Below are 12,512 nucleotides of genomic sequence, written 5' to 3'. Positions count from 1 at the left end.
GTGTGTGTGTGTGTGTGTGTGTGTGTGCGTGAGAGGTCGCTGAAACTCCTGTGTCCTCAGACCCCCTCCTTGTCACACTGGTCAACAGCATCACATCTCGGATCCCTCCTACACACACACACTGTATACACACACACACAGTGACACAACCCTCAGACCCACCTGTTCTTGCTCCGGCATCTGACCCTTACGTTTCCCAGTTGGTCTGTTTATGTGACTACCAACTCCTGACTGGGCTAGGCATTATAAAAATATGTCTCCTTGAAGTGAATCCTCCTCTCCTGTCTGCTTGGTCTGATCACACTACTGCAGGTACACACAGCTTTATCCAGCTAATTATAGCTGCTTCCGCCGCCCGTCCAACCGCTGTTCTGTTACTAGATCTTGTGACTTTTTACTCCTCTTTGAAATGGCATCCCAGGCTCCCAGCAATTCAGGCTTCTAGCATATCAGCGCTCTGGTGGCAGAACAGAACAGATAGGGGTTGGAACTTGTAGTGTGTTCATTAGATCCATGGGACTGAGCCAGAGGCTGGATGCTGAGAGCTGCTCTGGGTGAAGTGGAGTCTTCACTGCTTCAGGGTCCCACTCCCTACTTCATCCAAGAAGAAAAGCCAGCATTTCTCCCTCTCAGCCTCTTCTCCTTGACGACACTCGTTGGCTTCAAATCAAAAGATGTCCCCTTTAAAAAAGAACAACTCCAGCTGAGGAGGGCATCTAATCGTTGGCAGTCAGCGCTGGGGGGGTAGAGGGGTTACTGGAGGGGAGGGCTCAGAATAAATTAGCCCAACTTTGATGAGGTTTGAGCTGAGACCCAGAGCCTGTACAAGTGTTCCTCGGGGAGGGTCTTTGAGCACTGAGGGACAGAGCACTGCACGGCTGCTCAAGAATCCTCTGATTCGCTCGTCCAGCAAGGGAATCATTGACGTGTATGCCGCTAACTCCTTCAGATCGCTCCAGCTCCATTGCCCCAAGGCAGTGTGGTAGGCAGGAGGGTTGAGTGAGTGAGTGAGGTGTGGATGAGCGTGTCAGTGAGAATGCCACAGACCCCACTTACAGCACCCTGCCTTTAGTACCCTGCCTACAGTACCCTGCCTATAGCACCCCACCCGCAGTACCCTGACTATAGTACCCTGACTACAGTACCCTGCCTTTAGTACCCTGACTATAGCACCCTGCCTACAGTACCCTGCCTTTAGTACCCTGCCTACAGTACCCTGCCTACATTACCCTGCTTTTAGTACCCTGCCTACAGTACCCTGCCTACAGTACCTTGCCTACATTACCCTGCTTTTAGTACCCTGCCTACAGCACCCCGCCTTTAGTACCCTGCCTTTAGTACTCCACCTACAGTACCCTGCCTACAGTACCCTGCCTTTAGTACCTTGACTACAGTACCCTGCCTATAGTACCCTGTCTATAGTATCATTCCGACAGTACCCTGACTACAATACCCTGCTTTTAGTACCCTGACTACAGTACCCTGCCTACAGTACCCTGCCTATAGTATCCTGACTACAGCACTCTGCCTATAGTACCCTGCCTACAGTGCCCTGCCTACAGTGCCCTGCCAATAGTACCCTGCCAATAGTACACTGCCTACAGTGCCCTGCCAATAGTACCCTGCCTATAGTACCCTGCCTACAGTACCCTGACTACAGTACCCTGCCTACAGTACCCTGACTACAGTATCCTGCCTACAGTATCCTGCCTACAGTACCCTGCCTACATTACCCTGCCTATAGTATCCTGACTACAGTATCATGCCTACAGTACCCTGCCTATAGTACCCTGGCTATAGTACCCTGACTACAGTATCCTGCCTACAGTACCCTGCCTATAGTATCCTGCCTACAGTACCCTGCATGATACAGTACCCTGCCTATAGTATCCTGCCTATAGTATCCTGCCTACCAGTATCCTGCCTACAGTACCCTGCATGATACCCTGCCTACAGTACCCTGCCTATTGTATCCTGCCTATAGTATCCTGACTACAGTACCCTGCCTACAGTACCCTGCCTATAGTATCCTGCCTATAGTATCCTGACTACAGTACCCTGGCTACAGAGAGAAATAAGGAGAGCCAGTAGTTACCCAAGCAAATTTATCTGGGTTGGTGACCATGCCTTCTAGTGGTTCTCGTTCCTCATTATGTTATCTACCTGTGTGAGTTCAAAACAACCACTGTTGTAGTACCAGGGGCTTTCCAGGTTCTTAGTGACCGCCAGGCCCTCTAGTGGTCTGAACACGGTTTACACTCACCTATAGCAGGTATTGTCGGAGCAGGGGCTGTGCACACGGACAATGATGAACACGTGTTGGAAGTGGGAGCGGATGGTCTTGGGGGTGAAGGGTAGCGCTCCCGGCTCCTGGAACACGATGGTGACGATGTCATTTCCAATGTGTCTCTTCCTCAGCAACTACAAGGACAAACATGGTATAACCATACAAGAATTACACTATCTCAATGAATATCCTATTCTTCAGCATGGCAGCAATAACCTTGATTAATAATTGAATCCATCTATGGCATATCATGTTATCCTAAAGCATGTCTCTTAGATATTCATGTATTATGTGGTATCATAGAGCCCTTCTGTACCTGTTGTTTGTTGTTGGGTGTGTAGGGCAGCAGGGTAGACACGTGGAACATGATCTCATAGTCCCTGTAGGCCGTGTACAGGGAGTGGCTGCCAGTGGAATCAGCTGGAGGAAGGGAGAGGAGCACCACAATATAAGGCCCCATTGTACTGCTACTGCAACCCAACTCTGTCCTCCAGCAACCTATCTGCTCAGTGCTTTATGTACCAGACTGTCTCCTGTTTCATAGCCCAAACAATAAGCCATGCTAGTGTAGCCTGATCAATGTCTGCCAACATAGTGTGATGGGAAAACAACAACAAATATTTGTAGTAATACAGGTAGAGCACTATCGAGAATACTGTATTGTTGCTCAAAAATACTACATCTAAAAATGTAGCATTGTAAAGAGTATGCCACAACCAGTCTACTATAACCCTAAGAGCAGAGGTACCCATGCGCTTGCCTCTCATGACAGTAACTGATTTGGTTTTGGGTGCAAGATTACCCAGGCAGCCACCACAATTAAAATGTATGGACAAAAGAGGAATGTTCATATTCATTGAGCTTATGAATAGAGGAAGTGCCAGAAATAGCCTAATGTAATTAAGTGCATAATTGCGATGAGCTGCCATTTCCTGCTCTGCTCTCATTAGGAACATAAAGGGTGTAGTGGAGCGTGTGGGCCAGCCATTGTGTACCTGATTTAGTCCTCAATACATCAGAGAGATTTGAAAGAAAAACAGGCTACATGAAGTAAAAAGGGACTACACACATAAAAAAAACTGCAAGAGACAGGAGAGGAAAACCTATTTCCTGGATTACAGAGATTACTCCAAACCTATTGTTGATAACACACAAGGCAGATCAGAGCACCGCCTACAGCAAATATTCAGCAGACTCTACAGCTGTGAGACCTGGGGTGAGGAGGTCAGAGAGAGGGTCAGTAAGGCTCCCACACAGGAGCCTGTCATGCTACATCCTTGGTCAAATAAAAAAGGCTTTTAAATGCACTGTCAGTGCTTTGCTTTCAATGGGAATCAATTGTGTGTGTGTGTGTCCCCAAGGTTATTTAAACACCACTGTGTGTTTGTGTGTGTGTGTGTGTGTGTGTGTGAAAAAATCCACATATCTTATTCAATCACGCAATTTTGTATCTTTCCCCTATTGTCAAATAAATACGCATTGGTTAATTCTCAAGTGGGTGCTATTTTGACACAAAACATCTCTGCCTTGTAGTTAATATTCTAGATGACAATCATGAATAAGTAATGTTGCACATATTTGGGTAAAAGCCATGGTGATGTTGACAGGAGATTGTGGGGCATTTACAAATTCTCTTTGGGGTGGTACCTTAGAAATAGCTGTTTGGGATAGAGCAACTTCATGCTAATTAATTTATTAATGCCCACATGTACAGTGCACTTGGAAAGTTGTATTTATTTATTTTACCAGGTAAGTTGACTGGGAACACATTCTCATTTACAGCAACGACCTGGGGAATAGTTACAGGGGAGAGGAGGGGGATGAATGAGCCAATTTGTAAGCTGGGGATGATTAGGTGACCATGATGGTATGAGTGACAGCTTTGGAATTTAGCCAGGACACCAGGGTTTACACCCCTAATATTACGATAAGTGCCATGGGATCTTTAATGACCTCAGAGAGTCAGGACACCCGTTTAACGTCCCATCCGAAAGACGGCACCCTACACAGGGCAGTGTCCCCAATCACTGCCCTGGTGCATTGGAATATTTTTAGACCAGAGGAAAGAGTGCCTCCTACTTGCCCTCCAACACAACTTCCAGCAGCATCTGGTCTCCCATCCAGGTACCAACCAGGACCAACCCTGTGTAGCTTCATAAGCAAGCCAGCAGTAGTATGCTCTCATTAGGAACATAAAGTATTTAGTCCCCTTGACTTGTTCCATATTTTGTTATGTTACAGCCTTATTCTAAAATGGATTACATGAAAACACTTTCCTCATCTGACTTCCTGTCAGAGCAAAAACAAAGCCATGAGGTGGAAGGAATTGTCTGTAGAGCTCCTAGACAGGATGGTGTCGAGGCACAGCTCTGGGGAAGGGTACCAAAAAATGTCTACATCATTGAAGATTGGAACCACCAAGACTTTTCTTAGAGCTGGCCGCCTGGCCAAACTGAGCAATCGGAGGAGAGCTCCAGAGTTCCTCTGTGGAGAACCTTCCAGAAGGACAACCATCTCTGCAGCACTCCACCAATCAGGCCTTAATGGTAGAGTGACCAGACGGAAGCCACTCATCAGTAAAGGCACATGACAGCCCGATTGGAGTTTACCAAAAGGCACCTAAAGGACTCTCAGACCATGAGAAACAAGATTCTCTGGTCTGATGAAACCAATATTGAACTCTTTGGCCTGAATGTCAAGCGTCACATCTGGAGGAAACCTGGCACCGTCCCTACTGTGAAGGATGGTGGTAGCATCATGCTGTGTGGATGTTTTTCAGCGGCAGGGACTGGGAGACTAGTCACGATCGAGGGAAAGATGAACGGAGTAAAGTACAGAAAGATCCTTGATGAAAACCTGCTCCAAAGCGCTCAGGACTTCTTGTTGGAAGGTTCACATTCCAACAGGACAGTCTCTGAATGTCCTTAAGTTGCCCAGCCAGAGCCACTTGAACCCGATCTAACGTCTCTGGAGAGACCTGAAAATAGCTGTGCAGCAACACTCCCCATCCAACCTGACAGAGCTTGAGAGGATCTGCAGAGAAGAATGGGAAAAACTCCCCAAATACAGGTGTGCCAAGCTTGTAGCATCATACCCAAGAAGACTTGAGGCTGTAATCGTTCCCAAAGGTGCTTCAACAAAGTACTGAGTAAAGGGTCTGAATAGTTATGTAAATGTGATATTTCAGTTTTGAACTTTAAATACATTTGCTAAAATGTCTAAAAACCTGTTTTTGCTTTGTCATTATGGGGTATTGCGTGTAGATTGATGAGAATAAAAAAAACGATTCAATCCATTTTAGAATAAGGCTGTAATGTAACATGTGAAAAAAGTCAAGGGGTCTGAATACTTTCCGAATGCACCGTGTATGCAAATGAGTTGTTATTTCTACACTTTATTATTTTATCAATATAATAACAAAACATAAAAGGGCTATATATGGTTAAACACTTTTGGCATGTGTCATTTCAAATAAGAAAACATTTTATATCTAACCTTCAACTGAATACCTGAAGTCCCACCAAAATGTCTCGATCCCATAGATTTTCTCTCTCTCATTATACAATTTTGATAAGATGGTCCATATTTGATGGATTTTTAAACATCTAAAATAGTTAAGCATCTTACTCTTATGTGGCTGTTACATTCATCAGAACTGTATTTTTGACCTTTTGTCAATTTTGACTACCGTTGCTAGTGTGTGTGTGTGTGTGTGTGTGTGTGTGTGTGAGCGTGTGTGTGTGTGTGTGTGTGTGTGAGCGTGTGTGTGTGTGTGTGTGTGTGAGCATACTCTTGGTGTCAAGCTGGGCGCGGTACTTGGTGAAGCCCTGGAGGCGGACTCTCTCCCCCAGCAGCTGTAGGAACTCCTCCAGGGCAGGGCCCGCCATCTCATTGTTGTACATCTCCTCCTCACTGCTCTGCCCAGCCCTGCAGTACATCACCCCCACCTTCACCTGGAAACTCAGCTAGAGAGGAGGAGGGCGAGAGAGGGGGAGAAAGTGAGGGGGGAGGGAGAAGAGAGAGTGACAGATTTCACGTTAAAAAATGTTTGCAGTGCAAAAACTATACGAGATCAGACAAGCCTAATTTTATAGCATGATATAGTGCCAACATATAGTGCCAATCAAAATAGCTATGAAATATGATAACTGGCCCAATAACAGCATATAGCTGTAGCACGGCTGGTCTCTTCAGGGAGTGTTTTATGTAGTGTTTATGTATCCTCCTACCCCCTGCTCATCCAGTTTCATCAGCTGTTCTGTGACCTTGGGCGTGTTGAGAGCCAAGCGGAGGCAGGGCACATCCAGCTCTGGAAGCAGGTGCTCCAACACCTCCTTCAGGGGCAGCCCGCGGGTAGTGCCATGCTTAGAGGACGAGGGCACCGCATCCTCCAGAATAGAACCCCGGAGTGTGATCAACTGGATGGAGGGATGAAAAGAAGGAGAGGAAGAGAAAGAGGTGTGAGAGGAGGAATGTGCCTCAGGAATCCCCAGTCCATGGAACTTTCACATCAAGATGGAACAAAGCGATAGCCAAAATGAACATGTCGGTTTTGCTTCCCAAACACCCTAACTTCTCCTGAGTAAGTTCAGAACTATTTATCTAAAGGAATCTGACATAAAACAACAGAGAAGAACAAGGTACAGTTATCAATCAAACTTTTGGCCTGGGGGCAGATAGCTGAGGTTGGGCTTGTTCAGCAACGCATAATATGTACACAGAGTGTGCATTGTGTTCAGCAGAGGCCATGAACTCAATCACTTGCTATCATATACAGCTGGAACGGAGGGGAATTTTCTCTCCCACACTCCTAGGAGAGGGCCGTAACAAAAGGACAGTGTTCCCCAGGTTTGAGGCCCTGGGGTCCCGGGGTGTCTCACACAGAGCTGGATGGTCTATTCACCCACACCTGGCCACCTTCCAACCCAGGGAAAACCCCCAGACAACCATCTCTGGACACTCCAGGGCAGGTGCCTTAAATCTATAGCTGGGAATGTAACGGTGCTGTGTCGCAGTCCATAACTAAAATCACAACCTTCCAACTTAATGAAGCAAATGATTTTCCAGTGAAATGTAAAAGGACAGTTCTCTATAGTGGTTTGAGGTTGTGTAGCATTGACAGGCCATGGAGATGTGATGAGGATGAGAGCGTTTTCTATAGTTTCTTTACACAGTGCTGATCTGAGGGAACAGCTGATGCCCTCTGGGTTTCTTACATAATCAGCAGAGAGGGATGAGAGCTGAGTTTCACCTCCAGCTAGTCTTACCGTGAAACTACCAGGAAGACAGACACAGGGGAGAGTTACTGATCTACAGAAAAACAAATCTACAGACAATCGTCGTGACTGGATTTGATAACAATTCCAGAAATCTCAATCTATCTAGCAGGATCATTAACTGCTAACGTTGTTATACGTTGCATGGTCCAGGGAGAGCAGTTGTAAAGGCCGGAGGCTAGCTGTCTGACCTCTGATGTTCTGAAGATGACCCGGTAGTTGTACTGCTGGCCGTGCTCTCTGTGCTCCTCTTGTTTCTCCCTGCGCAGACTCACAGCCACCGGACCCAGAGCCTCGTCCATTCCAAAGTAGTTCCAGTGTTCTGAGGGGGAGAGAGAGAGAAAACGGGAGAAAGAGAAAGAGAGAGAGCAAGAGAGAGTGAGAGAAAGGGAAGTAGACAGCTATGTATAAACATACACTTCATGCATTTGAATTTGGAAACTGTACTACACAGTGGGCTGTGTAGGACTATTTGTTTACGTTACACATTCTAGTGTTATAGTACTTCATGTACTGTATAATGTTTGTAACTGAATACGTTTGAGAGGATACATAGTGTATATTCAGCTGAGTCTATCTCACCTCTAAGGTAGAAGAACTTCCTGTAGTAGTAAGCTCCCAGGTCCACATGCTCTACAATGTAGTGTTTGCCTCTGTCACTGAGGGAACTGGGGCTGTCCTTGGGCCCTTCTAGCACTGCCACCCCAGCGTTAGTGCAGTGGGAGCTGAGGGACGACTCAAACTGACTGCCCTCACTTCCCAGGGTCTCCGAGCCGCCACTCCCCTGTTTGGGGGGCCCGGCTCCCGCCGTGCGCCTTCCGTTGGTCCCAATCTCATTGCGGAAGCAGGGGCAGCTGAGGAGCATCTCGTTGCTCTGCTCGTCCCCGGTTCCAATGCTGGGGCTGTCCCTGGCCCCGGCACTGAGCTCCTCCTGGCTGCCAGCGGGGGAGCTGTAGGCCAGGCTCTGGGTGGAGGACACGGTGGAGGTGTTGGAGGCTGCAGCTGCAGCAGACGCCCCTGTGGTGGTGTTCTTCCTCTTCCCCGCTGCCATCTGCCTGCTCTGGATCACCTCATTCAGGTCAAACATCATGCTCTGCACGTCGTAGTGGGAGAAGCCCCTCTGGCACACCCATGGCTTGAGGGGGGTTACCCAGTCCTCTGACCGACCGTCCTCAGCATCAGAGCCGGCCCGTGGTGAGTCCGACTCCCCCCTCACGCTGCGTAGTTTACGGAATATAGACTCTCCCCCTGTCTCTGACTTGGAGCGTCTCTTTGGGGGCTTCTCTCTCTCCTTGACTCTGCTGGATGTCTGGCTCTCACTAGTCTCCTCATGTAGTTCTATGGAGGCCTGCTTGAGCCCAGCAGTCAGCAAGTCCTCTAGTCTGTCTGGTGCAGGGCTGCGCTGGTCAGGCTTGTCCCCCTGGTAGCCCTTCAGCATCTCAAAGAAGCTCTCCCCTGGCGCCCCGTGCTGGTCTATAGAGGAGGTGCTGCCATACTCTCTGTGTAGTGGGGACCACTTGGCCCCTGAGGGGCCCAATTCCTCCCCACTGTCCCCGCCATCGTCCAGCTCACTGATGGTGATGTCACTGTTGCTGCGCTGGCGGATGCGGCGGATGTTTCTGTGGGAGGGGACTCTGTAGTCTGTGGGGGACAGGTAACGGCTGTCTGGGCTGTAACTGGCTGTCTGGGTTTTACTCTTCAGTGTGTTGTGGATGCTGCGGAGCATGGATGCGTCCTGGGGGCTCATCAGGTGACCTAGTTTCAGGTGGCTCTGCCCACCTCCGACTAAGGCTGGGGAATCTGGCTCTGTGGTAGCCTGCCAGAGAGCACCCAGGTCCTTCCTAGGGGGCCACTCGGCAACCCGTGCCCGTACCCCCATTTTAGGCACCCCCAGGCCCCCTGGAGGGTGGGCGCTGTCTATGCGTGCCCCTCCGTTGGCCAGGCGGAGGTGGCGGGTGTAGAACTCGTCGATGGCTGGGATAGAGCCCCCCACGATGCGCTCCATGGGTGGGCGCTTCAGACTGGTCATGGTGCCAAGGCCAGAGCTGGTCACCAGGGCACTCAGCAGCAAGGCATGGCTAGGCTGGATGCTCAGTGTGTCTGCTACTCCACTGGGCTCTCATCTCACTCCAACTGGCTACAACCTGAAAATAGGTTTGGTATTAGAACATACCCTCTCATTTCATCTTAACACCAACTTTCTCTAACCAGGCGAAGAGTGGAAACAGTTGGCGAATGTAAGCTGCCTAACTGGTGTTGAAAATGAAACCAATAGCTCTGGTCTGGAAAGGTAGACAATGACACAGTGACATAGGCTACCTGCCTGATAATTGGCTGTGTGCAGTGCCCTGTTACTGATGTGGCCTCTCTCATGCTCCTAGGTTTTATTGCAGACTAGCAGGCAGCACAGTGGAAAGTATTGGACTGTGTCTAATTAGTTAATCTCCCTTTGGGCCTTGAGTAAGCAAGCTAATGTTCTCCAACTTGAATCATCTGACTGACTGTGTGGGAGGAGGAAATGGCTGCAGAACAAATTTATTTCCCAAATCGAAATTCTTAATAAAAAGTTTAGCTTTTTCTCTCGAGGCATTTGCTAAATTAGAAATGGCCTCTCTCTTTTCAGAATTCTGGGTTTTCCTGACGTACTTTCGCCTGACATGTGCGGTGGGGGGGGCGGGGCGGTTATTTATGATCGTCAGAGTCAGTCAGATAGATGCTTTTAGAAACTCCAGGACAGCCTTACAAACATGCAGACATTTCTATTCTTCAGGATTGAAAGGGATATCTGGATTTCACAAACAGGCCTGCAGAGTCATATTTGGATGCGATTTTCGCCTCCTGGCAAACTGACACAGTAAAAAGTCACTGACATTTCAATTTCATATAATGGCTCTACTTTTCAAACCAATTTCAGCATAAACATCTGGGGAAAACATGAAAGCTCAGCCAAATCCAACCTGAGCAGAATTATGCCTTCAACCTAATCATTACATTCATGTAACAAACTCCCAAAGTAGACTATAAGGTAATTCAATAAACCAATAGAACGCACTATTAACTATTTATATATCAAGTGTTAAACAAAATGTGAGGCTTTGATCTATCAACGAATCTTGTCCAGAGTACATTATCTGATCGATATAGGCTAATGTGTTCAGCTGGGAGGCAGGGCTCTGGTTCCCCTCTCTATGTCACTGACGCTGGACTAGTGATCCCTATGAAGTCCCTTCACATGCTATGGATAGCAGGTTCACCAAATCAAAGTGCTGAGATACAGTTTACTGGATCAAACATCCTGAGCCCACATTAAAAAAAAAAGACCCTTGGAAAGCCGACAGCAGAGAACTCTGATGTTTCTCCCTGGCAGATTGAGCCAATTTGGCAGCGAGACACTGGGAGAGATTACGGTTCCTCTCAGTCAGTCCTGCAGCACACAAGCTGTGATCACATTAGCCACTGGCTGTCAATGCTGTGATGGGCTTGCATTTCTCCATGCCACATTCACACATCAGAGAAAACTGCTTCATACAGACACGCACTATTTCATACATGCAAAACAGTCCCACTTTCAGGGGAAAAGGACATTGACATGTATGCGAATTGATTTACTTGATGAGACACCAGAAATATGAACACGTTCTCTAAGCATGTTAAGTTGAAAATGTGTCAGAAATGATTACAAGCTGAAAGAAAATCAAACACAAATTAAAAAAAGAAATCTCCAAACACAAATTAATAAATAGATTTCTATCCACACAACCAGTCCATATTACCCAGGAGCCATCAGTGTTGCTTCTGTAAGCCAGTGACCCCAGGGACATGGGTTAAATTGTCACTCTGAAAGGAGTGTCATACGTACACTCTGCACCAATAGAAATATTGTGAATAAAATACAGTACATTAGGAACCAAAACAAATATAAGCTATATTTTATGGCAGGGATCAAGTCTTTTTTAAATTCGTGGGAATACTTGGTGAACGAATTTCCTAAATGAAACTAATTTTGTTGCTGAATTCCTGTTGATTTGAGTCTTTTTGTTGTTGTTGCTGAAACCTTTGGGGGACCGGTTTTGGCCTGCGTGCCTGTCTGTTGCCGACCCGTGCACTAGAGTTCCTCCGGGGTGCCTAGTGCTCCAGGGCACCAGTCTGAGCCTCCCTCCTGATGTGCTTAATGATCTTATTGGATCTAGTTTAAGTAGTGTAAATGCTTGCAGACAGATTGAGATAAATAATTCCCATTCTAAACAAACAAATAAACAAACAAACTGGATATCACACTGTTTCACTGACTTTTAATCAGAACATGAATACTGCTCGGACTGATGTAGACTCGCTCTATTTCAGGCTCCATATCGAAATCTCAAAATGCACTGCGATTTGCTCCTGCACCAGACAGCCTACAAAAATGATCAAAAATAGCATCTTAATTCTTAATAACATAATGTCATTATTGTTCATTATTCCGCATCAGTTTCACATTTGACTGTTAAGTAAGTCATATCATGAATGATGAAATCCAAGCTATAATAAATAGGGTAATGGAGACTGTGGTTGGTGGCGCTCACGGTGCATGAAGAGCAGAGGTTCCTTCCTCCTGGCTGGGCCGGGCTGTGCAGCTGGCGCGCCGCTATAATGGATGGACACTTAGCCACGGCATGGCAAACCTTGTCCTGTTTGCACTCCGCATTTCAATCACTGCAGCTTTGGGCCCGCTGCCTGCCGGCTGCACAGAGCAGAGTCCACAGGGACAGATAAATAGAACCATAACACACACACACAGCCACCGCAGCCGAAACACAGCCACAGGCCTTAATCTGGCTTCCAAAAGACATTTTGAGGGTCCGGTGTGTGTGTACATGCATGCATAATGCTATGCTCATGTTTCCTCACATAACCTCCATTTCAGACTTTAGCCACGGGTGGGGAGAGCCTGAGAATGTGTGAGGAGA

The 12,512-nt window shown here is 47.3% G+C and overlaps 1 protein-coding gene across 5 annotated transcripts in view; it reads right to left on the bottom strand.

Annotated features, from left to right (window-relative positions):
- The window catches only part of LOC110505519 (signal-induced proliferation-associated 1-like protein 1), an 87,715-nt gene that overhangs the window by 22,693 nt on the left and 52,510 nt on the right, over positions 1–12,512 (bottom strand). For all 5 annotated transcript variants that reach the window (XM_036962512.2, XM_036962513.2, XM_090220753.1 and 2 more), the window contains 6 exons: positions 8,146–9,707; positions 7,755–7,885; positions 6,517–6,705; positions 6,078–6,252; positions 2,604–2,707; positions 2,264–2,421 (listed from right to left, as the gene is read on the bottom strand). In XM_036962512.2, the coding sequence (XP_036818407.2) occupies positions 2,264–2,421; positions 2,604–2,707; positions 6,078–6,252; positions 6,517–6,705; positions 7,755–7,885; positions 8,146–9,592 (2,204 nt within the window). In that variant the 5' untranslated portion in view covers positions 9,593–9,707. The remainder of the gene's footprint in view (positions 1–2,263; positions 2,422–2,603; positions 2,708–6,077; positions 6,253–6,516; positions 6,706–7,754; positions 7,886–8,145; positions 9,708–12,512) is intronic.

This window comes from Oncorhynchus mykiss, chromosome 25 (genome assembly GCF_057628025.1).
Source record: "Oncorhynchus mykiss isolate SJ-2025 chromosome 25, ASM5762802v1, whole genome shotgun sequence".
Classification (NCBI taxonomy): domain Eukaryota; kingdom Metazoa; phylum Chordata; class Actinopteri; order Salmoniformes; family Salmonidae; genus Oncorhynchus; species Oncorhynchus mykiss.
The sequence above is the reverse complement of the archived record's forward strand: the minus strand, read 5'-3'. Positions and strand labels throughout refer to the sequence as shown.